The 26,920-nt window shown below is 49.0% G+C and overlaps 2 protein-coding genes across 6 annotated transcripts in view; one reads left to right on the plus strand and one right to left on the minus strand.

Moving 5' to 3' along the window:
* Positions 1-2,646: 2,646 nt before the first annotated feature.
* Ece2 (endothelin converting enzyme 2) overlaps positions 2,647-26,920 on the minus strand; it is a 29,390-nt gene continuing 5,116 nt past the window's right edge. Inside the window, exons 1-19 of one of the 5 annotated variants that reach the window (XM_058585095.1) lie at positions 15,618-15,802; positions 15,084-15,308; positions 14,740-14,875; positions 14,336-14,551; positions 13,765-13,889; positions 13,502-13,648; positions 13,298-13,363; positions 9,768-9,956; positions 8,947-9,089; positions 8,456-8,570; positions 7,288-7,398; positions 6,323-6,421; positions 6,145-6,222; positions 5,317-5,420; positions 5,053-5,163; positions 4,860-4,927; positions 4,496-4,686; positions 4,292-4,387; positions 2,647-3,083 (exon numbers count right to left, since the gene is read on the minus strand). In XM_058585095.1, coding sequence (XP_058441078.1) covers positions 2,907-3,083; positions 4,292-4,387; positions 4,496-4,686; positions 4,860-4,927; positions 5,053-5,163; positions 5,317-5,420; positions 6,145-6,222; positions 6,323-6,421; positions 7,288-7,398; positions 8,456-8,570; positions 8,947-9,089; positions 9,768-9,956; positions 13,298-13,363; positions 13,502-13,648; positions 13,765-13,889; positions 14,336-14,551; positions 14,740-14,875; positions 15,084-15,308; positions 15,618-15,656 — 2,436 coding nt within the window. In that variant the 5' untranslated portion in view covers positions 15,657-15,802 and the 3' untranslated portion in view covers positions 2,647-2,906. Of the gene's footprint in view, positions 3,595-4,291; positions 4,388-4,495; positions 4,687-4,859; positions 4,928-5,052; positions 5,164-5,316; positions 5,421-6,144; positions 6,223-6,322; positions 6,422-7,287; positions 7,399-8,455; positions 8,571-8,946; positions 9,090-9,767; positions 9,957-13,297; positions 13,364-13,501; positions 13,649-13,764; positions 13,890-14,335; positions 14,552-14,739; positions 14,876-15,083; positions 15,309-15,617; positions 15,803-25,472; positions 26,006-26,493; positions 26,778-26,920 lie in introns of those variants that run through there. The other 4 variants (XM_046462524.2, XM_046462521.2, XM_058585094.1 and 1 more) reach the window with 4 other exon arrangements.
* On the plus strand, positions 22,852-25,117 carry Camk2n2 (calcium/calmodulin dependent protein kinase II inhibitor 2). Its single transcript, XM_046462527.2, has 2 exons — positions 22,852-23,199; positions 24,092-25,117. The coding sequence occupies exons 1-2, from the start codon at positions 23,031-23,033 to the stop codon at positions 24,160-24,162; spliced, it is 240 nt and encodes a 79-aa protein (XP_046318483.1). The 5' UTR covers positions 22,852-23,030; the 3' UTR covers positions 24,163-25,117.

Consider the following 26,920-nt stretch of genomic DNA (forward strand, 5'->3'; position numbering starts at 1 on the left):
TATATTTATTTTTATGCCTTCTCCTCCAGCCTGACATTTCTAGAGTGCTACCAGAGATACAATCTTATTTCTTGACATGCTACCTTATTGAGGATGGGAATTAGACTTTCCAATGGGACAATGTAGGAAATGGCCCAACACTTTACCAATAATTGCCATCATGTGTCTATCCAGGAGCACAATCCTTTATTTCCCCTTCTGGCTTAGTACACCAGAAAATATAATAGATGCATAGTCATCAACCTGACAGGGCTATTGACCGTAAAGATTACATCCGTCATCTGATGTTCACTCACCTTGCCTCTGGAAAAAAGTACCCGCAGAGCGCTCAGCAAACATGCTACCTGGCTTAACTTCAGCTCAATGTGTGCTTCAATTTCCTGCAGCTACGTGACTGTCACACATGCCTGGCCTAGGGAGCTGTTTGCATGGAAATGCATCTGCTACTAAGAAGCATTATGGATTTGTCCAGAAGATAGATGTGTTTGAATCTAAACTGCCGTGACTTAGAAGACCAACTGGTGGAAATTAAGAGCATCAGTTCTAAACCTGACTTGAATGAAATCTGTCTTATCTGACATTGGCAGTAATGTAATATTTTTCCTTAGCTTCCCCACTTATAAAATAGAGACAACAATAAGGCCTCCTGATAAATTGTTGTGGGTATTTAACAAGATAATATTTTATTTTATTATTATTAGTAGTAGTAATAGTAGTACCAGGGCACTACTTAACCACCGAGCCAACTTTTTTATATTTTATGAGCGACAGGGTCTTGCTGAGTTGCTTAGAGCCTTGCTGAGTTGCTGAGGCTGGTTTTGAACTCATAATCCTCCTACCTCAGCCTCCTGAGTTTCTGGGATTACAGGTGTGCACCGTGCCCAGCAGATGATATTTTTAAAAGTGCTTAGCACAAACCGAAGAAAAATAGAGACTCAGTAGATGAAAGCTGGTAATTATTATTGTTACTTGTCACTTTGACATTTTTGCAAATATGAAATGCCATACTGACCAGCTGCTCAGGATCCTAAGCTGGCCTCTGAAATTAGATGTCAGGAAGGGCAAGGGTTTATCTAGACAAATCTTTCTCTTCAGTCATTATGCTCTCTGACATTCTGTCTGATCCACTGTGTAACACCTAAACCTCACAAGTCATTGATTAATATCTCTTTGGGTTTTTGTGATTTGCTAAGACCATGAATTCACTTCTGAAAGTATCAAAACTAAAATGGGCCTCAGAGATCATCTCATCCAACCCACTTATTTTACAGACTGCTGAGATACTGAGACTTGAGTCTCCAGACTGACAGCTCTCCTTTTTCCAATACACCTTGCCACCTACCCTGAAGTTGTGCTCTTAGAGGCTCAAGCCATGCTTTTCCCTGGTAGTGGAATAGCAGAGGGCAATTTATTCTTTTCTGAAAGCAAATATTTCCTTCCCTTCGTGAGTAGCCAGTACTTCTAGGTAACACGAAATGGCCCCATATACAGCTCTTCATAGGGACAGTCTGATGCCCTGAAGAACTGGTGCAGGATACAAACTGTGGGATCCATACAAATGACATCACCAAGGGATCAGATACCCCAGCAGCAATCACTGATAAGCCCTTATTATTTCCCTTACAAACTGACAAATGCACCCCTTCTTATACTTTGAGGAGCACTTGGTTTTAGAGAGAAGTGAGATTGGACTTTATTGTTTTGCTATAGTTTTCACTTCATGGATGAAGAAACTGAGACTCACAGAGGTTAGGGAATAGGCCCTGGCTCATTCAATTGTCAGAGTCTCAATTTCAATCCTGTTCTCTTTAACTTCAGTGAAGTGGCTAGGGTTAGATCTATAAAATGGAAACTTAAGCACTGAATGAATATAGTTGCTATAAGGATTAGGTGAAGGTAAAAGTGACACAAGAGTCCCATAAGGGAAGAAACCATCTTATTCATGTTTGCATCCCCAGTGCCTGACACATTGTTGGTGATCAATATATTTTTAAAAATAAATCTATGAATGTATAAATTAATAAATGGATGGATGAATAAAGAAATGAGCCACCTAGCACAGGTGCCTGGAACACAAGAGGTGTTAGATAAATATTTCCTTTCCCCTCCCTCACTCTGGAAGGTTAAGGCCGTATTTGCAGTCTCTATGCCTGGCACTTGGTAGGCCTTAATGAGTGTGGGTTGATGGAATGACTTACTCTCAGGAGCTCTGAGCCCTTGAGGCTGTGAGGAAATGCTTGTCTTCTTAGCCACAAGCAGATGCTGGTGTGTTGAATTCCAGGGAATGGTACATTCTCTTGGCCAGGGCTTTCCTCCTCTGCAAGGTAAGGGCCACCCATCTTCCAGGCTGACCTGATCCAGATGTTATTGAGTGTCAGGCCAGCTTCAAATACCAGCAGAAAGAAGTTGCAAATCTTTCCAGCTATCGAGCAGAAGATGTGCTCTGCCTGGCCAGACTCAACTGCATTCATTCCATTTCTCCACCCCACCTCTCTTTCTCTGTCTTCTCAGGGCTTCTAATCTTAGCCCCTTGTCTCTGGAGAGTTAGTAAAATGAGTTTCTTGAAGAATGCCTGGGATATAGCAGTTGCTCAATAAATACTGGTGGAATGAATAAATGAAAACAAGACTTAAGGAAGAGACAGGCTGACTGATGTGGTCTATTTATTGGCACAGGGTCCTACAGGGCCAACACCATACCCTCCCCACCCTCTTCCCTGTAAAAATAAACTCTGTCCTTCCCTCTCCCTGTTCTGTCTTGCTTTCCTGTTTTGTCCAGGGAGAATCAGTCACCCTCTAAAACTTGCTCCCTAAAACACAGGAATTGGCACTGCTACACATGAACACTTCCCCTCTCAGCAGGGAAAATGAGGCAGCAGGGAGGCTTCTAAAGGCCCTCGGCTTCCACTAAGAAGAGAGCATAGTAGATCTCTCGGTGAGGGTGGGCAGCAGTACAGGGAGCAGCAGCACAAGGAGCACGGGGTGGGGGTGGCCTCTGAGGGCGGATTGGAAGGGAGCTGAGCCCACTTCCATCTGGGCACTGAGTAAGTCTGGAGAGAAGCCTGGGAGGCACAGCCGCAGGCCCTGTGGATCACAATAGGGCAAACACAGCAGGCCCCATAGCCCCCAAGCTGAATAAGCTTGGAGCCAAAGACTCATTTCTATGGGAACTGGATTCTCTGCCTAGACCTCCTCAAGGCAGGGTGACACAGAAGAATGTCACAGTGAATGGTGGGGGCTCTGCTGGAGGAAAGGGCACCCCCAAAGCAGAGGCACGATGTGGTGGTCAAGGGGGGACTAGACTTATGTCACCTGTGGGGTGGAGGGGCTGGACCCAGCCCAGCTTGCATTTGCTTTCTCCTAACCTGGGAGTCCCAGGCCTTGGCAATGGCCAGCCATCTTTTTCCCCAACCCAGGTCTACCACACCTCACACAGCTGCCCTGGGTTCATGGAGGAACCGACAGGGCAGCCGAAGTGCCGCAGGAAGTCACGGGAGTTGGAGAGAGTGCCCAGCACGCGGAAGCGGGCAGGGCTATGGGGGTCGGTCACCAGCCCCTCGTGAGAGCTCTCTGGTGTGCGGACTGAGCACCACACCTGCGGGCCAGGACAGACACGGGGACATATGGTGTCTAGTTTGGGGCTAGGCCATATCCTTGGCCACAGCAGAACCATCTCAGGGCAAAACCATCATTGCCCCAGTCCCTTAGTTCAGGAGGACTCAGGAACACTGCCGGGGTCTCCATCAACATCTCAATTCCAAGGGAGGGGAATGTACCCCCACTCCTCCCCCAATTCCTTGAAGCTCTTCTAAAGCTGCCCTGGACATTGGGTTGCCCAGTGTGGACACGGCCCAGTGGAATTGGGGAAACAAAGCCCCTCAAGGCTGGCCACTGTGATGCAAAGTACCTGGGGGAGGCCCCACCTGAATCCTCCCACTGCTACTTACTTTACTCCTGGATAGCCCTGAACAAGCTACTTTGTATCCCCAGATTTCAATCTTCTTCTTCATACCTACCCCACAGGAACATCAAGAGGATGGATGCCTACTCCCATCTCTTACCCCCTCAAGCAAGGCAGCCCTGCTCTTAAGATCTGCAAAATCCTATCCAAGACTTTCCCTCCTCAGGTTGTTTTTGTAGGCTCTGGGCATAAGGCCTTCCCAACCCACCTCCCAAAGCTCAACTTCGGCCCTATTTGTCAGTCCCTTTTCTGCATGCCCCCCATTTCTTCTAATAACATTCTCTAGAGGAGATCAAGAAAGGGCAACCCCAGGTCTCCCGGGGGGCAGTACCTGGGCAAATCCCACAAAGAAGAGCTGGTGATTGGTGAGCCCCACGGCTGGCAGCTGCTGCTCCTCCCCATGCTTCCTGAGCCATGCTTTGTAAGCCTGGGGGAAAGAGTGGGCAGCAAGTCCACCTGGGCCTGCTGCTTCCTTCAGCACCCTTCCACCTAGGCCCACAGGCCTCGGCCACGGGAGGCCCACCAGGCTACTCACATTGTAGGCAGCCTTAAGCCCCCCATTGTCAGCGATGTTCTCCCCCAGTGTCTGGCGGCCATTGAGCCTCTCCCCATTGACTTGGTACTGGTTATACTGTTCCTCCATGCAGGCCGTGTGATTGCGGAAGGCTGCCAGTGACTCATTCTGCCACCAGGGTCGCAGATTCCCTTCCTTGTCGTACTCACGACCTGAGGAGAACTCACCTTTGCACCCCACAGGATGATAGCTCACCCCTTGAGAACAGAAACACCCCTGCCATCCCTGATCCACAGATTCCAGGGCCCCTAGGACCTGCCCCCCAAATTCCAAGGTCTTTCAGGAGCCACTAGGAATTCTATGGGACAATTCCCCAGGTCCCTACCTTGGTCATCAAAAGCATGTGTCAACTCATGACCCATGACTACGCCAATACCTCCAAAGTTCAAGGCCCTGGTAGATGAGGAATGCTGAGTGAGGACATTATAGGGGACTTGTGAATCCCCTCCTCTAGTTCTGCTCCAAGCTCACATGCAGGCCCAGGTCCCAGCACCCAGCCCCTTCTGCTTCAGATATACTTGGGGTGGTTGCGGGCATAGAAGGGGGCCTGCAGGATGCCAGCAGGGAAGACAATTTCATTCTTGGTTGGAAGGTAATAAGCATTCACCGTCTGAGGGGTCATACTCCACCTAGAGGGGAAAGGGAGAGGCTGAGGCTCTCTACTCTCAAAATGCCCACCCCCAAGTCCAGCAGCCCTGCCCTACTTTCCGCAAGAGCCATGTGCCACCCCTTGTTTCCCACCTCCCCTGATGTCCCCAGTGTCTGTGGCCTCCCATTCTCACTGGTCTCGGCTGGGAGGCTTGCGGAGCTGGTCAGCCATCACCTTAGCAGAGAAGTTGTACAAATTCAACATGTTTTGGAAGAAAGAATCTTCAGAGACTTCATACTATTGGCATGGCGGGAGGTGGAAAGGGAGAACATAAAGAAGATAAGAGTCCCAGATTGACTACTCATTAGCCTCTCTCCAAGCTTCAGTTTCCTCAACTGTAAAATGGGAGTAAAAGATTGGGGATATAGTTCAGTGGTAGAGTACTAGTTTAGTATGCATAAGGCTCCGGGTTCCATAAAAAAAAAGGAGTAAAATACCTGGTAAATAATTGCCAATATATAAAAAACAACTTATTGCCAGGCATCATGGCATATGCAACTTGGGAGGCTGAGACAGGTAGACTGGAAGTTCAAGACTAGCTTCAGCTATTTAGGGAGAATCTGGCTCAAAATAAAAAATTAAAAGAATTGGGGATGGATTTGTGCTGCTGGTGCTGTTATGTTTTTTACATATTTCCTAATTTTGTTCTCACAACAACCCTGTGAAGTATTAGTAGGACCCTCATTTTGCAAATGAAGACACTAAGGACCACAAAGGTCTTGTCCAAGGTTATATAGTTAGTTATGGGTAGAAACATGATTCGACTCAGTCTTGATCCAAATCCCTACTCACTCACTAATATTTACTATCATCTGGCCTGCAGCCTGGCACAGAGCCTACACTTAAGCAATGTGGGTTGCCTGTATCCTTTGAAAGAAACCAACAAGCACCTCCTTTCCTTCCAGTGCTTGAGTCCCAGTTACTGAGGCTGCGGGTCAGTACTCTGAGCACGGGTACTCACCCCATCATAAACATCATCCAGCTCTTTGGGCTCCAGGATAAAGTCCGGGAAACCAATCATATCATAGATGGCGTCTGCCTGAAGAGAACAGGTTAAAGGGTTCCCTTCCCAGGTCCCAGTAAAACTGTATCCTCCATTCCTTCCTCAAGATGGCGCTCCAACTCTAGACATTACTCACTTTCTCCTTGGCTGCCTGACGGGTCTTCTCATCCATCCAAACCAGCTGTCCCAGAGCCTCCTCAAAAGCAGAACGAATTTCACTGATCATCCCCTCTGCCTGGGAAACAGAGGCACAAGTTAGTCTCCCATCCACACTTAATGTATCCCTGCTCACCTATTTGCCCTACAGCCCCAACCCCATCCCCAGGTGAGCCATGGGAATGTTCACCTAAAGTTTAGCATCTGGGAAGGATAAGAAGGAAGGATCATTTATGAAGGTACTGGCATTAAGGATGGCTTTCTTTTTCTAATTAATTCAAAAATTTTTAAATGTTAACAAGCCAATTAAATAAATTAATAATATAATTTAATCTAGCACATTGTTTTTATCAGATTCTGAAAGAAAGGAATTAATGGAAACTCTGGGAAGTTGAGAAGAGTTGAAAAGAAAACACAGTGTTTATAATCCAATCACTCTGAGATAACTTCTTTTAACATTTTGATGTGTATTTCTAGTGTTTTCCTCTGTCCAGATATAAATATAAAATATGGAGTATGTTGTATGACATATGTTTTTTGCAGCTTATTTTTTCACTTAAAAGTACATCTTGAATTTAAAGTTGCATCATAATCTAATCTGTTCTAACCAATTTATTTTTCCTATGGTTGGTCATTTAAGCTGTTTTCATTCCCTCTGTTATAAACAACACTGTCATAAACATTCTCATGGATAATACTTTAAGCACACCCATTAATTCTACCTAACAAGAAAATATTACCTTTTTCTAATTATATAGATAATATAAACTCATTATAAATTTTTTTGAAAATAAAGAAAACCTTAAAGAACAACAATAAAAAAAATCTTTATGTTTCCTCTGTCCAAAGTAACCACTATTCATTTAAGAATTTCCTTCCAGTTTTTTAATATATACTCATATAATGGTGAATTTTAAGGTAGGGTCAAGAAGCCTGAAGACTCACAATTTCCTTGCTTTGTCGGTCAAATGTGGCCTTCACAAAGAGGGATCCCAAAGCAAAGCCAAGGGCATCATCCGTGTTGGAGATGCAGGTCTGCCATCGTGGTGTGCAGGACTGTAAATGAACAAGAGGGCCTTTCTGTCTCTGAAGCTAGCCCTTCTCAGCTCTGGACAACAAAGGCCTGGATTTTGGGTGCCATTTCTCCCCCAGACTCCAGGGGATATAAAGGCAATATCTCAAATTGTGCCAACACCAGGAATGAAGCTTCAGTAGGAACACATGGCTACCCACTCTGTTCTTGGCACTATTGTCTCTTGCCTGAAGATTGCAGTTGTCTCCTGACTAGACACTGGTTTCATTCTCATCCCCCTCCCCCATCATTCTCCTCCATCATCCATTTGGACATCAGAAAGATCATCTAATATATAACAACTCTAGTGCTGATCTCCTGCAGTTACTCCCGTGGTCTTCCATGAAAGAATCAAGGCAAAACATCTTAACACAAGAGCCAGGTCCCTTCATGGATGCCCCATGCACACCTCACCAAGCTCATCCTCTCTATTGTCTAGTTCTCAAGCTCCTATCAGAACCAAACTCTTCCTTTCCTCTGGGGATTTTCATATGCTATTCCTTCTGGCTCGAATGCCCTTCTTCCCTAATTTCTTGGTGAACCCTTTCTTCTCAGGGAAACCTTTCCTTATGCCTCTCCCTTTGTTCCCACCTCTATCCTATATCACAAAGAAAGTCTTTCACTCAGTGTGAGCTCTTATCCCCCCCCCCAAATACATGTATTTGTTTATAAGTCCAAACCCACAAAAGGGAATTGTAAAATGAAGGGACAGCATTTATTTGCCTTCCCCATCCATCATCAAAGTTACAATGTCTGTACATATCATGTACTTAGGACATTAACTCAATTAATCCTCATAACAACCCTGAAAGTTATTCCTGCTTTACAGACTAGGAGATAGAGAATCAAGGAAGCTGGGTGACATGCCCAAAGTACCACAGGCTAAAAAATGGAGGAGTTGGAATTAGAACCCAGGTCAGCTTGATTCTAAATTTTGTGCTCCACACTCTACACCATGAGGCAACTGGTGCCTGATGCACTGTGAGTGTGCAGCATCAGCTGGGATGGGTCAGAAGGTGGGGGCAGAGTCAGAGAGCCCACCTTCTTGGTGCCATAGAGGGTCTCCAGCAGCTTTTCTTGTGCAGACTCAAAGCGCCGATCTAGGCTCGAGGTCGTCTTTTGCACCAGGTTCCAGATCAGGTAATTGTTCAGGACACTGGCATTCATACCAGGAAATAAGGGGAAGTGGAGTACCTTTTTCCTTTCCCACCAGCCAATCCCCAAGAACATGCAGGCAGCAGGAGTCCTGAGAAGCACATGTTGAAGCTGTCCTAGAGTCCCTCTCTCACCCTGAGACCACATACCTGCCTGCAGAGGTCAGCTCCAAGCTGACTTGGGAATGGAGGTCACAAATGGGCAACCTGAAACCCTGGTCTGGAGGAAGAACCTACAGACATTCTCATGACTGGAATGACCCAGGTCCTTACTCATCAAATGCTGCTTTGTGTGGTTGTATGCATCCACTGGGTCTAGTCCCTACTATCTCCACAGAGCCCCGAGTCCCACCCCCTGCACCTTGGGCTCCCTCCCACCTTGGTTCGGTGCGGTTGATGAGTTCTGACACCTGCTGCAAATAATCCGTCCCATACACCACCACAGGCTCAGAGTCACCCAACTCCAATGGTGACAGCAAGAAAGACAGGAACTCAAGCCAGTCCATGGAGGGCGCCAGAGCCTGAGAGCAAAAAAATTCTCAGGCTTGGTTGACTGCCTGCTGATGCTTCCAGTGGACCCCTCCCCCACTGATACATTGTAGCCTGGGAGGTCTTCCCATTGCCATGGCAACAGCTACTGGCTGCTTAGTGACTTCCTCCCTCCCTTTTCCAGGCCTGAGAACCACTCAGTCTGGGAGCTCAACCACTTACTATACAAGGAAATGTGTGATATTCAGCTGGAGCACAGATAGTCAAATATTTTCATAACTGTTGATACAATACCACTCCCCTGACACCTCCCACACACCTGGCCTCTACTCCAGAACCTCCCCTTTCCTAGCCTTCCCATAATTCACCACCAAAAGGACTGCTGCCTGACACAGAAGGAGCCTACGGGAGACACTTCCATATCCATTCTGATTGTTGTGTGAACATCTCATCCAAGTCGTTATAAATTTTTAACACAATCTCTCCATTCATTCACAAGAAAGAGACAAATGGATGATCCTGTGAGAGGTGGCTTAAAATGGTCACCATTTGTCTTTGCAGGATAGGAACAGTGCAGCTGGGAAGCTCAGAAAAGAGAGGAAATGAAGAAAGGACCAGATGCCTCAAGGAAAATGGCATGAAGGAAAGCTAGGTGCTCTGTACCAGGGACCGGCCCATCCCAGATGTCTCTAGTCCTCTGCCTATCCCACCTGCAGCTCTGAGATGCTCATCTTGTGATAGATCTTCTCCTCATCCCGCCGCTGGTCCTGGGGTACTGTGATGTTGGCCAGTTGTGTCTCCAGCTCCAGCACCTGCCTCATTTGTTCCCGGGTGGAAGTTGGCTGTCCACCAAGTAGCATCCCCAGCTCCTCCATGTAGTCCAGGTAGGCTGTGAGCACCTGTGAAGCACCAAGACATCCTCAGAGTCAGCAAGCGCTGGCTCAGGCGGCAAGGATCTGTCCTGGCCCCACCTCTGCCCACTCTCTCTTCTGCTCAACTCATTCTTAGGGAAGCCATCCTGGCTGACCCTGTTTCATTTCCAACACAGCCCTGACCACTGTCTGCTCTATCTTGATTATTTATTTGTGCACTTGTCAACTACTTTCCCCAAGGAGAACTCTGTTCAAGTTTCAGCAGCTGTTTACCCCTGTATCCCAAAGGCCTCAAACAGGACCAACCAAACACAGAATTGGTGCTCTGCAAATATTTGTCCAGTGGATGGTCTGGACAAATCTGCTTTGCCTTCTCATTTCCTAAAGCTCTTCTAGTCGTCCTAGCCCATCAGTGGCTGTGGGTCTTCACTGAATAGCTGACTGGACCCTACTGGAAATCTGGCCCCCTGTAGCCTTCAAATTATTTCTCTCTTTCATCCTACCATGCCTCACACTTGCTGTTTTTTCCAATCCCCCCTGATCTCCAAGGGAGAGAAAAGCACAGAAAATAAATCCTTAGTGATTCTATATACACACATCAGACTGCTAGGGGCTTTGCATATAATATATATTCCCCCACGCTCCCACAGCAACTTCATAAAGTGAGTACTAATCCATTTTACACAGAGCAGAGGGAATAAGTTTGGTAAGGTGACATGGCTTGATTCCTATCTCAAATTACTCCATAAAAGAATCAGAATGTGCCATGGCCTGAGCACTACATGGGTCCAGCACAAACTTATGTTGCTGGCATACAAGCTCTGTGAGAGTGGGGACTGTTTGCTTTGTTCACCACCATGGCACAGTGTCTGCCACATAGTAGATGCTCAAAATGTATTTGTTGAAGAAAGGGATGAAAATATACAAACAGAACTCAGTACTGTTTGGCACCAATCCCTGTGGCTTTCTTCCCAGAGACCACTCCCAGCCCTATCCTGGACTCCCTTAATGGACAAAGAAAGGCCATCTCCTTTTCTATTTTACTGAAAAGGTTTTCAATCCCTTAATATTCACAATGTCTGTACTACAAAATATCTCTTTTTCTCACTCTCCTTTTTCTTGCTGCTGGTGCTAGAGGAAGAGAGAGAAGTGCCAAAACCCAATCATCCCGGATCCTAACTGGGATGGTCAGCTCAACCAAATTACAGCTCCAGCTCCTTACCTGTGGCTGAAGACTTACTTTGGAGACTTCCCTAAAGCCTCTGTATTCCTACTTTTTTTTTTTTTACTCCATCTTAACCTTTTGTGCTGCACCCTCCTCTAGACCTTGGCAGGAAGCTTCTGCCCAAGGCAACCAGTGACACACTGAGAATCAAACCCAAGGCTTTCCCTCACTCCATCAGACATGCTGAATGATGTGGTTCACTCCTGCATTCTCCAAGTTCTCTCCTCACAACTTAGATGATGCTAAAAACACACATCTATTCACATCATTTATTTTGCAATAAATCCTAAACTTGACCAACAATATTCATACATAAAACTGGTCTATATCCCTGTCCAGAAGGACTTAGCCACTCTCCCCTCCTGGTCCCTCTCTCCTTGAGTATATCAACAGGCCATCTGCCTTCCTACCTCAGAGCCTTCACCTAAGCTGCTCCCTCTACAGAACCTCTCTACTCACTGGGGTCCACCCTCACCCCAGCACTAGGCTGGTTCCTGGTCCTGCTCACACTGGGAACCATGCTTCTCCTCTATTTCAGTCCCAACAACTGGGAACAGGACACTGTGTAACCAGCTACTTCATGTCTTCTCTTCCATTCAGAGGGCCATGGTGATGTCCTGTTCACCAATGCTTAGAAGAGAATCTGGCCCAGGAATGCTCAGGAAATGTTTGTGAAGGACAGTGTGATAAAGGGCTCTCCAGGTTGTCCTTCCCCACAGCAGTCTCTTTTGCTGATGCTCCTTCTTCTCACTGCACTTAAAACACTAGGATTTCCTCCTTTCCCATGTCCAGTCTTTTCCTTTCTCTTACTTTCCCTAAATCTTTGTGTAGTTCTCAAAGAAGATGCCCCTCAAGCCTCACATTTCCTTCATACTGTCGTATCTCTGGGATTCCACTTGACTTTCACAGCTGCTACAGACCTCTCACAGACAAGGCATCCAGGCCCCTTGTACTCAGACATCTAATAGGAGAGGCTCTCACCCACTGAGTGTCTACTACAGCAGGAGCAGAAGCTTGCACTCCCACACCCCACGCCCCACATGAGTTAGAGGCTCTGGTTCCCCTACTTACAGAAGAGAAAATAACCTTAGCAAGATCAACCTTCTTGCACTAAGCAGCAAAGACGAGATTAAAATCCAGGTCTGACTCCAAAATCTCTCTGATGACATCACATTGTCTCCTTTTCCCCAGTGTACCCAAAGCTGGTTTCTCCTGATTCCCTAAGGACCCCTCCATTTCACCATCACCATCCTAACATTCCCTCTGCACTCTCTCACTTGGGCCCTTACTGACTCACAGCCTGGAATTCAGAGCAGAGACTCTTACCTCCTCTCCAGGCTCCCTGTCTTGCATCTACTTTTCACACCCTAGCCAAATTGTTTTCCCAGAGAGTGCTCACTGCATCACTTCCTCCCTGCTCTGGAGCATACAATGGCTTTCTGGGGGCTATAGAATAACTCCTTAGTGAAACATTCACAATCCCCTCCATAACTAGTTCCTGACCACCTTTCCAACCTCTCTTCTACTTAGATCACCACACCTTACCAAACTAGACTCATTCCCATGATCTGAACACACCTTGTCTTTCCTTCTTCAACACTTTTGTTTAACTTGTTTTTCTCTACCCAGTATGCTTTCATATGCTTCTACATGTTCTACAGGGTCTGGCTCAAATACAGTCTCTTCAGGAAACCTCTGGACACCCAAGTCTCTCCTGAGTCCCAGAGATCCTCTTTTGAGCCCTTTTCTTAGCTATCTAGGTACACCAACAGTGCAAATTTCCAGTGATAATGGCTCTGCAACTTACATCTCAGAATTCCCCCACTGTACCTGGCACACAGTATGTGCTTATAAAATGTTTTCCTGGAGCTGAGGGTATAGCTCCATGGTATAGCCCTGTCTAGCACTCACAGACCCTTGGTTTGATTCCTAGAATCACAAAGAAAAGAAAGGAAAAGAAAAGCAATGCTTTTCTGGAAAAACAAAATGAAGGAAGGAAGAAAAGGAAGGAAGGGCAGTCAGCTCACTAGGTGACAGAATGGGCTCACCTTCCCCACTCTGACCCTGGACAAACAGAAAAGTATTCAGGGATCAGTCCAGCTCAGCAAGGGGTGAGGATGGGGGTTCTGAGGATGTTCCTTACTTTCTCATTGGCGGTTCTGTTTAAGTAGTAATCTCGAGAGGGCAGAAAGAGCCCAGACTGGTCCACCTGCAACAGCAAGGAAAGAAGGTGAGTCCCTATCACACCTGGAACCTGGACTCCTGTGCAGGGTGCACCTGCCTGTCACCAGGTAGAGGAATCTGGGCTCAGCAAAGAGTCTCTCCCCACCCTTTCTCAGTCCAGCACCTGGATGACATTGCTGTTGGAACTCTTGGAGTCGGCACTGATGTAGACGGTGAAGAACGGGGTGGCCCTGTAGGTCCCTGCTACTGCCTTTAGCACCTCCATGAAGTTGTCCTGGTCCCAGGGCCCCGTAATGTTCCAACCACCGATCTGAGTAGAGATCATAAGTGGAACCTCTAGCACAGGTACCCCAAAGCTTTCTTTGAGCACATTCTCTTCCAAGGCCCTCTTGCTCCCCCTGCCCGCAGTCCATTCAATAGCCCTGCCTTGTCAATGAGGTCTCTTAGTGGCTGGGCTCCCAACTCCTCAATGCGCTCCACCTGTAGGCAGGACAGGTAGAAGCGCTGTGTCTTCCGCTCAGCTTCACTGCTGGAGTTGAAGGTGGTGTTCTCTGAGGGGTGAAGACAGAGTCCAGGTGCCAATTAGGTTAACTGGTGAGGGGGAGTCCCTGGCCCTTGATTGTGCTTCTCCTTGCCCTACCAATGAGAGTCTTCCTAATGTGGACCTAATAAGACTGTCTGAAACAGCAAATGTGGGTGCCTTCCTCTCCCCTGTTCGTGGAGACCCTCAAAGATATCCAAACACTACAGGGTCCCTGGTGTCTACCACATCTTGAAAAAATGCAGGAAGGAGCCCTTTTATTATACTCAATGTTTTGCCTCCCTCTAACCTGTCTCCACCTCTCTGGAGCCCCCTACTTTCGGCACATTCTACCTCACAGAGCAATCTACTTCTTCACATGTGGACATCAATTGAGTATCTACTAAGTGCCAGGCCCTGGGCTGGACACCCCTAAAAATATACTTGGCACACCAATTCACTGACAGCTCCACTCACCAAGCAGGTGCTTCAGTATGGCCTGGTTCTGGTCCCAGAGGCTATTGAAGGTATTCCAGCGAGAACGCCCATCTGGCAGAGGGTTCCTCCGAATCCAGCCCCCACAGGAGAACTGGTAAAAGTCTTCACAGGGACTCACCCCACGGTCTAGGGACTCCAAGATTTTTCCAGCCACTCGAATGCAGGCCTCTGTGAGGCAGGTACTGTGGGATGGGTCTGTGGCAGGAGACATAGTTTGAGAGTAGGAGACTTTCAGATAATCTGGGAGAGGCAAACTCTTTCCAAGGGCCATGATCATAGGAAGGATGGGAAGGCTGCCTCCAAACAGAGGAAAGCTTAGAGGCCCTTCAGCCTCCAGATCCCTCACAACTATGAGGGCTGGTGACAGGTGTGGGCCCACGTACCTCTGTGGTACTGGACCCCCAGGACCACCAAGCAGCCCAGAAGCAGTGCAGCCAGCAGTAAAGAGACACCTGCCAAGATCAGCTCCAACTGGGTGTGCAAGCCTAAAAGTTGTCTTGTCCCCTTCCGGAATCCCACCTGGGGAACACAGGGGGACAGAGGGAATGAAAGGCAGGGCAGGGATCCAAGATTACAGAAGTACTCCCAGAGAGTGAAGTCACAAGCAATTCCGGAACCATGAAGCAAAAACACTAAGGGGTTGAACATTGGGCCCAGGGGCAATGAGGCAGGCCGAGTGGAGCACTGAGCCTGTTTTGTGCAACGTCATGGCTTAGAATCACCTCACCATAGTCCTAACGCAGAGGCCAGAGATGGAGCGGAGATGGGGGCAGGTGACCCTCCAGAACAGCCCAGAGCTCCTGGGTGTGCCAGGCGTCATGCCAGAGCTGGGGCCTGGTGAGAAAGGGGGAACCCCCTTGCCCACCTCCACGGCGTCTGGGGAGGCCCCGCCCTCTACGGGGGTCTCCGGTGCGTCTTCATCCAGAAGAGTGGCCCGTTTGTACTCCACCATCTGCCAGACAGTCCGGGGGTGCCAACGAGGTCAGGCAGGCAGAGAGAGCTGATGCCCATGTCCCTGGCCCAGCACCCGTCGCCCAGCGGACCCCTTCCCTCCTGCAGTGAGGGCCCTTTCCCACCACCCGGGCTCTTGGGCCTGGGGTCCCCTTTGACACTGTCCCCCACCCCAACCCCCACACGAGGCCTCATCTCGGCCAGCCAGAGCCTCTTGCCCGACGCCGCCTGCTTCCTCGCGGCGGACCCCGCTGCCTGGTCCCTTCCTCCACCCGGGTCCTCTGCCTTGGAACCCCAGGCCCCCACTCACGTTGCCGCCGCTGCCCAGCTCCTGAAGCGCGACGTTCATGGTGAGTTGGGCCGGGCAGCGCTTTAGGGCTCGGGGCCTCTGACCCTCTCCCGGGCCGCGGCCCAGGACCCGCGCCTCGTCCCGCTACCGACCGCCATCACGGCCGCTGCCGCAGCCCCTCGCATAGTCGCGGCGGCCCCCGCCTGCCCGAGTCCCCCCTTCCCCGCGGCGCCGCGCCCGGGGGTGGGGAGCGAAGGGGAGGGGCGGAGCGCGCCGGCGGCTCCCAGCCAGCCACCCGGAGCCCGGCGCTTGAGCCCGGTGCTTGGCCCGCGCTGTGCTCCAGCCTCTCTGGAGAAGACCTCCTCCGTTCCCCTCTCTCTTTATAATCATACCACCTCTCAGGAGCGTCTTCCTGCAAACCATCCATAATTTACTTTCCTTTTACCCAGGCCCAATCCCCGTTAATATTCCATGGTCCAGTTCTCCAAGTTTCAGGCCTTTAAGCACCTTGGAGAAATCATGCCCTCCTGAAGAAGACCTTTCCCCAATAGTCTGAACAGCTTGTGCAAAGCACACAAGCAGTTGGCTCCTATGCAGGTGTCCACAGGATGTTTACACAGAGCACAGACCCCAAGTACACAGGCAGGCACAGAGCCCAACACCCAGTCCCCCCCCCACACACACACACACACCGAAATTGGCAGAATGCTCACACACTACATACTCACATGCAGGAGGCACCCAGAGTCAAAGTACACTGTTGTTGGGTACACAGGATACGCGTGCAGTCAAGTTGCAAGGGCAGCATGCACTCCACACGCAGCCCCCACTGACTCCATTCTTACATGTTGCTTCAAGACTGCACTTTTACTCTCCAAGATAATTGCTGTCATCAGATCATCTCATAAAGGGAGGGTTACAGATGGTGACAAATTGGCAGGGAAAAAAACAGCCATGCACAGATATTTAAAGAAAAGACGTGCTAACACTTCTAACTTGGGGAAAGCAAAGGATTTTATTTGGGAGGTTTACAAGGAAAAAAAAAAAAACCAAGCAATATTTAACTGAAGCGCAATAGTGTGGCATCCATGCATTTGCCATCTGCCTTCCATATTGTCATTCCTTAATCAGGCCTGGTGTTGCCACAGTCTGCTGTACTGAAGACTGCTTAGTGTTTTTTACAGTTGGGGGCAGGGAGAGGAAGAGAGACAGACATTTTCCTCTCACCAGCCTCCTTCACCAAAAGACTACAAGAATTTGACCTGAGCTGACTTGAAGTGGTTGCAAATACATAATCCGTTTCCTGACTCCCACCTCAGTTCCCAGACATCTTGCTGCAAGTGGTTCTAGCAATGGAATATTGTTGTGACTGAGAAAGGGAGTATGATGAATGGATTTGGCTGAGAAGTGTTGCATTGCTTTCGTAGTCATTTTTCCACCCCAAGTTGCATATTCTCAAACAGGAGACAGTACAGTGTCAGAGAATGAAAGATTCAGACTCAGTTTCCCCATCTGTAAAATAGAAGAAAGAATAGTACCTACTTCAAAGGGTGGTTCTGAGTATTAAATGAAATGGTATTTGTAAAGTACTTTGGATGGTGCCTGGAATTTGGATGGTACTCTTTATGTAAAGAGTACTTGTTATGTCAGTACTATTTCATTTTAATTATTATTATCACTCACGCACCATAGCTACAAATGGGAATTGTAAGACTAGAAGAAGCCTGTTCTAATTCCCAGATGGCAGAATAAGCAGATATTTACTAGGTTAGTCAGGGTTCCCTTTCACTTCTTTGCAAAACTGGAGACTGAAGCAGCAGATCTTTAAAAAATGACACACCACTTTCCTCTTCCTCCTCCCCTCCCCAAAGTTACATGGAGAAAAACAGGGCATCAAGGTCATTCCTTCTCCCGAGGAATTCCACCATGGTGTGTGGTCGTGAGTACAATCAAAGCTACTGCAGAAGAATCACCTGTCAACAGGATGATCAGAATTAGTCTTATGACCACTGCAACACCATATTGTAATTGACCAAGTTTATGCAATACTTTGCTATCTGGCAACCACTATTCTAGGTGCTTTATATCTATGTGTTCATTTACCCCAATTATATTTATGAAGCCATTCTACAGATGAGGAAACTGAGGCATAGAGATGCTGAGAGCCACAGCTAGTAGGTGGCAGAGCTTGGATTCAAACCCAGGGGTTCTGACTCCTTTCTGGAAAATAATTTGGCAATAGGAATCCAAAGGAGGCTATGTATCCTCCTACCATTAGTTGCTAGTCTTTTCTACATCTCCTCTAGAAAGAGTAAGTGGAAACATCAGTTTTCAAGCCAAGCAGATTTGGACTCAAATCTGGAATATCTTTATCAAGTTCTGACGTTTAGTTTTTCTTATCTGTATCATGAGAACAATTAAATGCAAGCACATATGAAAGAGTCTGATACCTATGTTTACAGTGTTCTCAGATTCACAAGGCTTTCCTTAATAGCATTTCTTTTCATACATCTTGTAACCATAATCATTTATAAGGCCCATAACTATTCCTGATTACATATTAAATAACCTATTATAAAAGGTTTGAAGGTGGTTTTATTCTATAAGTCTGTTATTTCTTCTGTATGTATTTATTTATTTTTAGAGAGAGAAAGAGAGAGAGAGAGAGAGAGAAAGAAAGAATTTTAATATTTATTTTTTAGTTTTTGGCGGACACAACATCTTTGTATGTGATGCTGAGGATCGAACCCAGGCCGCACACATGCCAGGCGAGCGTGCTACCGCTTGAGCCACATCCCCAGCCCTTTCCTCTGTATTTATAACTTTTGACTTTTTTCTTATAGTCTTCCATTTTTTCTCTTTTCTGCTCTTTTTCTTTTCTTTTCTTTTTCTTTTTTCCTTTTTTTTTTTTTTTTTGGTGCTTGGGATTGAACCCAGGGCCTCATGCTTTTCAGGCAAGCACTCTGTCACTGAGCCACATCCCCAGCCCTTCTGCTCTTTTTCCTCCGACATATTTTTCCCCTTTCTTTCCCTAAACTGACTATGAACTGAGAGAGAATGGACAATTCACTCTTAACTTTACAAGCACAATGCAGTCACAATGATAACAAGAAACATTAGTGTTTAGTATTGACAAAGATGGGAAATATGGGTATTCTCATTTATTGCTAGTAGTTTATAAATTGATACAACATTTTTGGCACTTTGAATCAAAAGATATAAAAGTGTTCACACTGACCCAGAAAGTCATGCTTCTAGGGAACTGTCATCTAAAGAATGTTTGTATCACTGGGTATAATAGCACACACCTAGTATCCCAGCTACTCAGGAGGCTGAGACAGGAGGATCTAGGTTCAAGACTAGCCTGGGCAACCCATTTCAAAATAAAATAAAAGTGCAATGGCACATGCCTATAATCCCAGCAAAGTGGGAGACTGAAGCAGGAGGATTGCAGGTTTGAGGCCATCTCAGCAATTTAGCAAGGCCCTAAGCAACTTAGCAAGACCCTGTGTCCAAATAAAAAATAACAGGGTTGGGATGTGGCTCAGTGGTTAAGCACCCCTGGGTTCAATCCCTCCTACCAAAAACCAAACAACAAAAAATACATTGCCAGTGTATCTCAGTAGCAGTGTCCAGTACTGGGGGAGAAAAAACATATTTGCATTAATTAGCTTTTGCTGTGTAACAAAGGATCCCAAATGTAGCAGATTGAAATAACAAACATTTATTACCTTTTATTCTGTGGAGTGATTGCTATGATTGGGTGATTTTCAGGGCTGGACCAGCTCAGTAGGAGCTGATGATCTGGGATGACTTAAAATGGTCTCATTAACATGTTTGGGCTTTAGCTGGGATGACTAAATCCCATCTCTCTATAGTTTTTCCTCTTCTAATAAGCTAACTATAACTTCTTCAGAGAGTGGTCTCAGGATTCTCAGCATCAAAAAAGGAGGCATGCCTTGATATATAGGCATCTTTCAGGCCTCTGCTCCATCATACTTGCTAACATCCCCACTGGGCAAAGCAAATCAAATGGTCTAGCCCAGATTCAGAAATAGACTCACTTCTTGATTGGATGAGCAACAAAATATCATGGTCATGCTTTTAAAACATTGGTTCATTGTAGCACTATTTATAATATAAAAGAAAAAAGGGGGGTGTCAATGTCCAAGAGAAGAGGGCTTCTTGAATAAATCAAACACCCACACAATGGGACATTTGCAAATGATAGAAAAGGAGTTAATGCTATGGGGAAATATATTCTACATATAGGTTTAGGTGGGAGAGAAAAAGGGTTACAAAATCTCAATTTTGTGAAGCTACACACACACACACATTAATTACAGGTGTTTGCCACTGCACCTGCTCCAGTGTCATTCTTAAAGGTAATCATTATCATTAGCAGTTTGGTATCCTATCATATCTTTCTCTTTTTTTTTAAATAATATTTTCACTTGTAGATGGACAAAATACCTTTATTTTATTTGTTTATTTTTATGTGGTGTTGAGAATCCAACCCAGTGCCTCACATATTAGGCAAGCCTTCCACTGCTGAGCTACAACCCCAGCTTCAGATCTTTCTTTTATGCATTTACATACTTAAACATCGTGTGTGTGTGTGTGTGTGTGTGTGTGTACACTTTCCCCTCACATATGAAATTATATTTTTCATGTGTTATTCGGTGACATTTTGATAAGCCTTGGAGATCTTACATGTCTGTTTACACAGATCTGCCTCATTCTTTTTTTGTGTGTGTAATTTATCAGCATCTTTTAAATAGAATAAGTCCTGGAAATACCCTGATGGTAAAGGCTTCCTTTGAGTGGATAGGGTAGGGGCAAAGGGCCTTATCAGAGCATTTAAGAAGGAGAAATCTTCTTAAAAAAAATGATTACCCCAAAATATTTGAAACAGCTTGTATTTATTTCCAAAGTCTGGTGTAACAAAGTACCACAAACTGGTTGGCTCAAAACAACAGAAATATTCTTTCATAGTTTTGGAGGCTAGAAGTTCAAAATTAAGGTTTTGGGAGGGCCATCCTCCCTCAGAAAGATCTAGGGAAGAAACTTTTGTGGCTCCTTCAGTTCCTGGTAGCTTCCACTCCTATTTCTCTGCCTCCTTCATTTGGTCTTTTTCTCCTGTGTGTTTCTGTGTGCCTGTCCTCTTCTTACAAAGACATCAATGATTGGGTTTTGGGCCCACACTAATTCAGTTTGGCCTCATTTTAATTTTGTTACTTGTATTTGTAAGTATTTTATTTCCAAATAAGGTCACAATCTAGGTATTGGGTGGACATGAATTGAGGTGTATGTGAAAAGGGTTCTATTCAACTCACTATATGTCTGTACAGCTTCCACTTGAATAAAAATGTTGATAATTGCCAAAACACATATTATTTTGTTTGGAACCTATGGAGTAAGTACACTAGGTTTTGGGGGACATTCAAGTGAGAAACAATGTGCCATTACACATCTCCAAATTTTATTTCATTTTAACTGAAAATATATTTTCTTCTCATGAGAAAGGATGCAAACATCAGAATTTTAAGTATAGGATCAAAGTTTAAAGAACTCCTCCACATTTTTATAATATAGCTGAATCTTATTTATACACAGTATTGCAATATCTTTACAATTTTCCCTTAAGTCTTTTGCTTTAAGCATGATCCAGCATACATAGGAAGGACAAGAATATAATTTAAACAAATGAATTCGGGCTTACATTGTTAATCCCCGCTTTCCCTCATTCTGTAGGGAGAAACGAATTGTTTAAATTCCCCACACAAAGCTGTTATCTTTGCCTGAACAAGAACCCTCATGGCCCCTTCTTTAGCACCTTAGGTGAGGGGTTACTCATTACCTACTGAGACAACATACAGTCTCACTATCTTTGTAATTTGACTGGAATGAGTAGAAAGGGCCTCCGCCTGGGGTGTGGAGTGAACGTACAAAGTGATTATTACCTTCATCAGCGCTGTCGTCACTTTCGCCGAATGTGAGACACCCACTCCGCTCCAAGGCCTGTGATTGCGCCAGAGCCTTTGCGCTCTAGCAAGCAGGTGACGTTGCCGCTGACGGCCAGCTAGGGCGGGGGTGGGGGTTGCCAGAGGTAAGTGGGAAAGAGCTTGTTCCGGTCCAAACCGCTAGAACTCTCCCATGGTCCCGGCAACCAGGGCTAGGGGCGCCCTCAGTCCCTCCCTCCCTCCCTCGCGACCCATACTAGCAAGCGCCAAGTCCTCAGGCGCTCCGTGCTTCCCCGCGTCACCCGCAGCCCAGGCACCCCCCACGACGCTGCCATTCATTCCTCCTACACTGCAAACGCGCGGGAGCCTCCTGGGCTGGAAGAACCAAAAGGCGCAGCGGGCTCTACGAGTCCCGATTTCGGCCGGGAGTCCGCTTTGGTGCGCGATATGACCTTGGATTTACTTAGACTCCTCCTAGCAGAGACTGAAATAGACTAAGGAGACAGAGACACCGTACAGCAAAGGTTACAGAGGCCAAACATGGAAACAGATTCAGAAAGGCAAAGATCCTAACACAGAGATATACAGGGAGACACGTAGAGATACACTGACATACAGAGACAGACATAGAAAGGCAATCGGAGATGAACAGACCCTGAAGAACCGCAAGAGACCCGCAGAGCAACTAGGATAAGAGAGCGCGCCAACCACGAGGGCACCACCCACAGGCCTGAGCTCTTCCCGCGCTCCTGCGGATTTGTGTCTTTTCCACTCTCCACCCGTACCCAGAGCTTCCTGCTGCCGCGGTTCTGATGTCCGCTCTTTGGGTTGATTGCCTTGCTGCTGTTTTCAGGCCCCAAAGGGCCGCGTCAGCTTTTGCACCCCTGCTCAGTCTCCTTTGCACCGCCTTCTGAGCTTTGGTGTCGGACCCTCCCCCTTTCTCTCTAAGTACCAGGCTCGCTCCCAATTTCTCTCTGGTCCCGCCCCTCCCCACCAGCTCTTCCCAGCGTTGGTCTGTACAGTTCTTCCAGACCCACTGCGGGCCATTCCCCGCCACTGTGCGGGAACCTCCCACTGCTGCTCCTTCCTTTCGGGGGATAGCTGGGCGCGCTTCGGCCCCTCGACCCCGCCTCTTTCTCCTGGCCGGTGCCCGCCCCGCCTCCACCGCGCCCCGCCCGCCGTTCTCTGCCGCAGTCGGGCGCTCATCGTCATTCCGCTCTCGCCGCCGCCGCCACCCCCGCCCCCCGCTCACTGCCCCCGCCCCCGCCCGGTCCCCGCCGCCGCCGCCGCCGCCGCCTGCCCAGCGGCCCGGGAGGCGGAGGCGCGGGGGAGGAGGCCCCGCTTGGCTCCGCAGTCCCGGATGCTGCATGACTTCATCCTTCCGCCGGCTCCCCTACTGAGCTAGGGCCGGTCCGGCAGCTAGCCCGCCGCCCGCGCCCAGCTGCAGTCCCGCGCACGCCCCGCGCCCGCCATGTCCGAGATCCTACCCTACAGCGAGGACAAGATGGGCCGCTTCGGCGCAGACCCCGAGGGCTCCGACCTCTCCTTCAGCTGCCGCCTGCAGGACACCAACTCCTTCTTCGCGGGCAACCAGGCCAAGCGACCCCCCAAGCTGGGCCAGATCGGCCGAGCCAAGCGAGGTACGCGGCCCCGGCTCGGAGTCGCCGCCTGACCCAGAAACCCTCCGCTGGGCGCCCCCCTGCTGCCGTTCCCCGCCGAGTAGCCGCAGCTCCTGCCGCAGACCAGCGCAGCCAGCCGCTCTTCGGCCCGGGTTGTGGGGGGAGGGTCCCTGCTGCAGTGTTGTCCCCCTCTTCTCCTCTCCCTGGAACACAGTGCCCCGGATTCGATCGGTGCTCGCCACCTCTGGAAGCAGAGCCCTGGCACCTGGGCGAGGGGGAGGGGCCGGTCCGGGCATTTGGGGCTGCTTGGAAGTGGGAACAGAATGGTGGGCAAATTCTTTGGGATCAAATGCTCAGTCGGTGGATGCTACGAAGAACCTTCAGGTCCAGAGGGTCGTCCGACTGGAGGGCAGAAAGGCCAGGGGTTCTGTTGTCCTGGTTGTTTGCATGGGGAGGGGGACTTTGTTGGTCCCAGGATCGGAAGAGGGGTTCAAGTAGCAAGAGGTTTAGGTGAGGGAGAGGGTCGGATTAGCTGCATGTTCCGTTTGAGCCCCATTTGAGGAAGGGGTTCTGTTGAACTGAGGGTTGAAGAGGGAGGTTCTATGAGCTAGAGATATCTCTGGTCAGCTCAGATTAAGGAAGGCTCAGGTGGCGGGAGGGTTCGCACTGGGAGGCACAATTGCCAGAGCTTTTGGAAGAGGGGCGTTCCAACATAGGGAGGGAAGGGGGTCTGTGGGAGCGAGGCTTGGTAGCCTGGAGGGAGGCAGGGGATGGGGAAGGCTCGGTGGCACCGGGTTCCGAGGGGGCGTCGCTGGGCCGGGGGGCAGTAGCTACGCGGGGCGCGAGGACGCGGGGCCCATTCTCGCCGCCGCCCCCCGAGGCCGCGCGGCTGACGCGCTTTCTCCCTGCGCAGTGGTGATCGAGGATGACCGGATAGACGACGTGCTGAAGGGGATGGGGGAGAAGCCGCCGTCCGGAGTGTAGACGCGGTGGCTCCGGCGGCGAGCTCCGGGCCCAGCCCCGCAGCGGCCAGGAGCGCGGGCCGGCGATGCGGCTGCCGGCGCCCCCCGCCCCGGCCCAGGAGCCCGCGGGCGGGGGCTGCAGGTCTGCGCCGCCGCTGGGTCAGTGTCTCTGCCGCCGCTGCCAGGCACTCCGGAGCTGTCCGCTTCAGCACCACGGCGGCGGTGGTAGCGGCGGCGCGGACCGGCCCGGAGCCCGCCGCTGCGCTCATGCACTTTAGAACCTCGGGCCGCAGCCCCACCCCGCACACCGGAACGGACACAGAGACCCGCGGCCCCCATTCCCCGGCCCGCCCCCTCCCGCACGGCTCCCCTGCCCCGCCCCCCTCCTGCCAGTTTGGTCTGCAGACCGGGTGGCTGCCGGTGTCGGACCGCGCGTGGCCAGGGATGTTTGGCTGCGTATTTGCATGAGCTTCCCACCCACCTGAGCCCAGCCCTCCGGGCAGTTCCTAATCCTCACCCCAGTCTGGCGTGACCCCAGCCTCTTTCTAAGGAACTTCCTCAGCACATTTGTATTTTTATATCCGATTCTTTGTTTACTGGCTCCGCTCATGATTCGTGCCCTCCCCCCATAGCCTCCGCCATGCTCTTCTGCGCCTGGCAGATAGGACGGGTGTTGAGGCTGGGTTGGGACAAGCCCCCAACATGGTAACCAATCATATGGTCAGTCTGCCAAAGCCTCACTCCAGGAGGTTCTCGGGCAGACCCCTTTCCCCCAAGGTATCACCTTGTAAGGGCCCAGATCTGATTTTACCTTGGATCCTTTCGTTCTACCCCTGGGAACCCAAATGGGACTGCTCTGCACCTCTGGATGACACCTGTGGACCTGGAGATGTCCTCAACCCAGGGGTGTCCTTTGTAAAATGTTCCTCCATCCTCACTGTATCAGGAGTGTGTGAATAAACACAGACCTCCCTGTGTGCGTGTGTGGCCACTGCTTCAGTCTGCTCAGGAGCGGGGCCAAAATGGGAGGGAGGCAAATACTTGGTAATCTCAAGTGCAAAGTTGCTGGTAGGGGAGGGTTGCCAAGGGAATACAGGCAGGCCAGCCTGAGCTGGGAACATGGTTACCATGTGGTCTCCTTAGGTACATGAACAGTCTAAGCAGGACAGGTAAGCAGTGTTGGGGCTGGAGCTGGGGTCGGAAGCATAAAGCAATCTATATTCAAAGTCTGCTATCTCCTGTACACAAATGCAAGTTGGAAGGGGGCCCCTTAGGCCAGCTGTTGTACAGAAGGGCTGTTAAAATTTACCCCAGGGGATGAATTACTGGTGGTCCGGTATGGTGGAGAAGTTTATGGGGAACGAAGTAGAGTTCAAAGGATCATAAGAAGGAAGCCAGAAATCTAGGATCTGGGGACCTAGTTGGAGCAGGGCTGAATTGGCTCACATGGGCTTGTTCTCACAACCTCTCTCTTGCACATGAGACCTCTGGAATGTGAGCACCTTTGAAACAACCCCAATCCTGAGTGAGGAATTCCTGAGAAGCCCAGGGAGAGCTGGAGGACAATGCCTCTGGCCTCACAGCTGAATGGCATTGAGAAAGTCTTCATGATCTGAGTCTTGGAAGAAGCAGGGTGAGGTGGGAGGGCTGGGAGGTGACAGGATCTGGGCTCCTAGGGCCAGCTGGGCCACACTGAGCTCCCCACCCTTGTGCATGAGGTAGAAGTGGTAGTGGAAACCGCTGCCGTAGGTTGCATGCCTCAAGGACCAGCCATATCGGGCTTGGGCATAGTGTCTGGTACGAAAGTGGGGGGCTGCAGAGGTCATTGAGATGAACCGGCCCCCAGGGACCAGCACCCGGCTCACCTGCAAGGCAGACAGAGAAGCCATCGGTGATGAGTCATCTCCAGGTTCTCAAAGGTCAGTACTGCCCCAGTCAAACCTCAGGTATTACCCTCCATCCAGTAGCTCAAACTTTCCATGGCAAAGAGTAAGCCACATTCTCTGCTCCTCGCCATTTCATGAAAGCAGGGCTGCGATCTAAATAGGAGCATGCGAGTTCAGGAGGCATGGCTTTCCTATCAGCTGTTCTCCTTCTCAGTCTGTATCACCTGTCTGGAATTTGCCTGTTACCTTACCCCTGATGCAACCTAGTAGCCAAACATTGGCCTTTGTAAGCTTAATCACTCCAGCCCCTTCTAATCTTGATCCAGCTTAACACTCCCATTCTTTAGAGAACTATACTTCTGAGGGTGATCCACCATCTGCTCCAAACCAGACCTCTAGCTTTTGAGTTCTTTCCATCCCCTCATCCCCACCCCTTAATCTGCCCTTCTCTCTTGCTGATTCCTCACCTCACTGAGCACCTGGTCCACAATGTGGATACCTTCAGATGATATGGTCCAGGGATCCTGTTCCCCAGCCAGCAGGGCATCCAGTGTGCCCTTCTCAAGCACCACATCAAAGGAGCCACTAGGGAAGGCAAGCATCCGCACATCCATGGTCTCCCAACGCAGCCTGGGTATATGGGCATAGCGAGCCTGCATGGTAGCCACCACTACTGATGAGTAATCCACACTGGTCACATCGGGAAAGCCTCCAAGGAACAGCTCGTAGCTCAGAGCACTATTCCCGCAACCTGGTGTGGGATGGAGTGGGTGGCAAAAGAGCTAGGTTAGTTTTGGTTCTCACCTTCCCTGTTATTCATCGTGGCCCCACATTTTCTCTCAGTCCAAATCTTCTAGTACTAAAGGAAAGGCAGAAGTGTTCAGAAAACACATA

Source organism: Marmota monax, unplaced genomic scaffold (assembly GCF_021218885.2).
Source record: "Marmota monax isolate L192 unplaced genomic scaffold, Marmota_monax_Labrador192_F-V1.1 WCK01_AAM20220418_F8-fsc00100, whole genome shotgun sequence".
Classification (NCBI taxonomy): domain Eukaryota; kingdom Metazoa; phylum Chordata; class Mammalia; order Rodentia; family Sciuridae; genus Marmota; species Marmota monax.